This window comes from Lathyrus oleraceus, chromosome 2 (genome assembly GCF_024323335.1).
Source record: "Lathyrus oleraceus cultivar Zhongwan6 chromosome 2, CAAS_Psat_ZW6_1.0, whole genome shotgun sequence".
NCBI lineage: Eukaryota > Viridiplantae > Streptophyta > Magnoliopsida > Fabales > Fabaceae > Lathyrus > Lathyrus oleraceus.
The window spans coordinates 227,827,144-227,829,917 of NC_066580.1; the positions used below are offsets into that span (position 1 = coordinate 227,827,144).

Here is a 2,774-nt window from a genome sequence, read left to right on the forward strand (position 1 = left end):
TTTAAATGTTGAATTTGCACACCCTCAAAACAAAACAGTTGAAGTAGACTTCTTGAATTTGATCATGCAACTTGAATGGATTTTATATCATAAAAATTGAGCAAGTTATGGTCTTGGGAATTTGACCTCCAAATTAGGGTTTAGACAAAATGACCTATAATCTTTCACCATAAAAATGACTTTCCAAGCAAAACTAGATCTTGACCTCAACATGAAAGTTGTTTGGAATGTCATTTAGAGTAACTTTTTCTATTGGAATCATTTTCATATGACACAAATTGTAGGAGACAGGGTCTAGGGAAACCCAGTTTTGACTAGTTGAATTCCTCTGGTCAACCACCATGAACCAACTTGCTAGCTTGATATTCTCTTGACTTTTGGGACTCGTGGAGGATCATATATGCATAAGATGATGAAATGTTAAGTATCCATGGAAATATTTGATCAATTGTTGAAGAAGTTATATAAGATACCTAGATGAATTAGGGTTTCCAAGGCAAACCAACTCCAAACTCTTGATGAGTTCTTGATCAAAATAACATGTGAAAATCATGGGGATTCATATATGATACTTAGAGCCATAGTAAACCAATTCTTTATTGAGCTCCTTAAAATGAGGGTCTCAAACCCTAGATATGTGCTTGATAGAGCATAGGTGATCATGTGCACTACCTACAAAAGAGTTAAACTATACAATGACATATTATGGTATTTTGGTTAGTAAAAAAAATAAAGGAAAATAAAGCATGATACAATCAAATGTGCTTGGTGATCTCTCCCAATGCAAACCCAGTGAATGAGGGGTAAAGAGGATACCAAGGTGGGATCACAATGCTAATGCATATGATGAGAATAGCATGAGAGATCTTAGGGTCAAAATTGGGGTCTTACAAGTGGTATGGTGGACCATCTGATATCCATCAACCTGATGGAGGATGTGACCGTGGATGTTGGCAAGCCTCTGAATGCCAAAAATCTGAAAAGCATGGGGGTCATTGACAGAGTCTTAGTTAGGCCAACTCTTGACACATCCTACGAAGCTCTGAAGGATCAAAGGAAGATACCCAATGGGATGTATCTCTTCTCAAAGATAGATCCTCCAAAGGTCATTGCTTACTATCTTCAAGATCTGGCATCTCAAGGAGTGAACATCTTTGAGTTCTCCGTGGACTGGCTTCCAGAGCAGCCACCCAACTTCATGAAGAGGAAGAGAGGGCCTCCTGAAAAGTCTAAAAAGAAGAAGACTCTGAAGTTGAGAGAACCTTTTGTAACCAGATCGGTTGTGCCTCTAGACTCCTCTGCATCAAGTAAGTCATATCCCTCTAAAGCTCCTTTAAATTATAATTTAAATCAAATATCTTCCTATCTACCTCAACCACTCCCCACTTACTCTCCCTCTGAACCCACCATATCCATTCAAACTCCCTCTAAACCCCATATCTCTGACACTAACACACCCTCTGCACATGTACAAAAATTCAACCTAGAAACAATAACACTCCCCTTATCTGAAGTTAGGTATCTAAATGAATCCATTTCACCTCCTTCATCCACTCCCTCGTCTCCTATATACTATGAAATCTCTTCTGACTCTGAACAGACAGAAATCCATGACCATTCCTCTCCAACTTTGGCCCAACTCCAAGCCATAGCACACTCTGAACAACCTTCATCTCCACCTTCTAAACCTCCAACTGAACCACCTTCTGAACCTCCCATTGAACCATCTAAAACCATTCACACTCCATCTGAACCAATTAATCCAACATTTGAACCTGAACCAACCCTGAAAGAGTCATTTTCTTTACTTTTAGAATCTTCAGCTGTTAAGCTCAGAACACTGTCTAAACAATCCAACCTAAGTGATAATCCTTTGGAAGTAAGGACTCGCTGGAATGGATTTCTCAGATGGATGACATCTGAGGTCTTCAAGCTGAAAGGACTCTCTAAATAAGTCAGAAATGACTATATCAAAGAAGCTGAGGAGAGACTAGAGGCACGTATGGCCAAGGAAGCTAAAGAGAAAGCACGCAAGGAAGCTAAAGAAAAAGAAAGACTAGAAGCTGAAGAGCAGGCGATAAAGGAAGCTGAAGAAAAAGTTGTCGCTGAGGCTGCTGGTGTTGAAGCTGAAGCTAAAGCTAAGGTTGTCACTGAAGAAGCAGCAGACATTGCTACAGAGGAAGCTGCTAAGTCAAATGAAGTTTCTTTGACTCAAGGTGAGTCAGCAACATCTGACATCTCTCCGTTGGTGCTCCAGACTCTAGAAGAACTTCAGAAGGAACAACAACTTGTGAGAGCCAGACTTGACAAGCAAGATTCAGTTAACTCTAGCATCCAGAATCTTCTTACCCAACTGCTTCAGAGGATGCCTCCTCCTTCAAACCCTTAGGCACCTTAGGCTTTATGTTTTGTGATTTCTTTTGTGTTTTGGCCTCTATGTTTTTTCTTCTCTGTACTTCTCTCAGATTATCTGAATGAAATTTTGGTTGCTCTATTAGTTTTTCTCTGTTATGTCTTTTTGCGTCTGACAAAAAGGGGGAGAAATATATAAACAACCTTCTGATGAAATAAATATCTGACTCTCAAAATGCACTGCTTACATCCCAGAAACTCTAAATATTGCACTGTCTAAGTTTTCTTACAGGAAGTATCAAAATGAAAAATCTGAGAAACAAATTAAGCAACATAAGAGGTTTTGGTAAGAAACTCTAAACTCTCTAAGTATCATATTTAGGGGGAGCTGGTTAATCTCAGGGGGAGTCATATTATATCTG

The 2,774-nt window shown here is 39.2% G+C and overlaps 1 protein-coding gene across 1 annotated transcript; it reads left to right on the top strand.

The window, feature by feature from the left end:
* Window positions 1–928: 928 nt before the first annotated feature.
* LOC127122692 (uncharacterized) lies at window positions 929–1,954 on the top strand. The gene has a single exon (XM_051052990.1). The coding sequence runs from the start codon at window positions 929–931 to the stop codon at window positions 1,952–1,954; it is 1,026 nt and encodes a 341-aa protein (XP_050908947.1).
* Window positions 1,955–2,774: the final 820 nt, after the last annotated feature.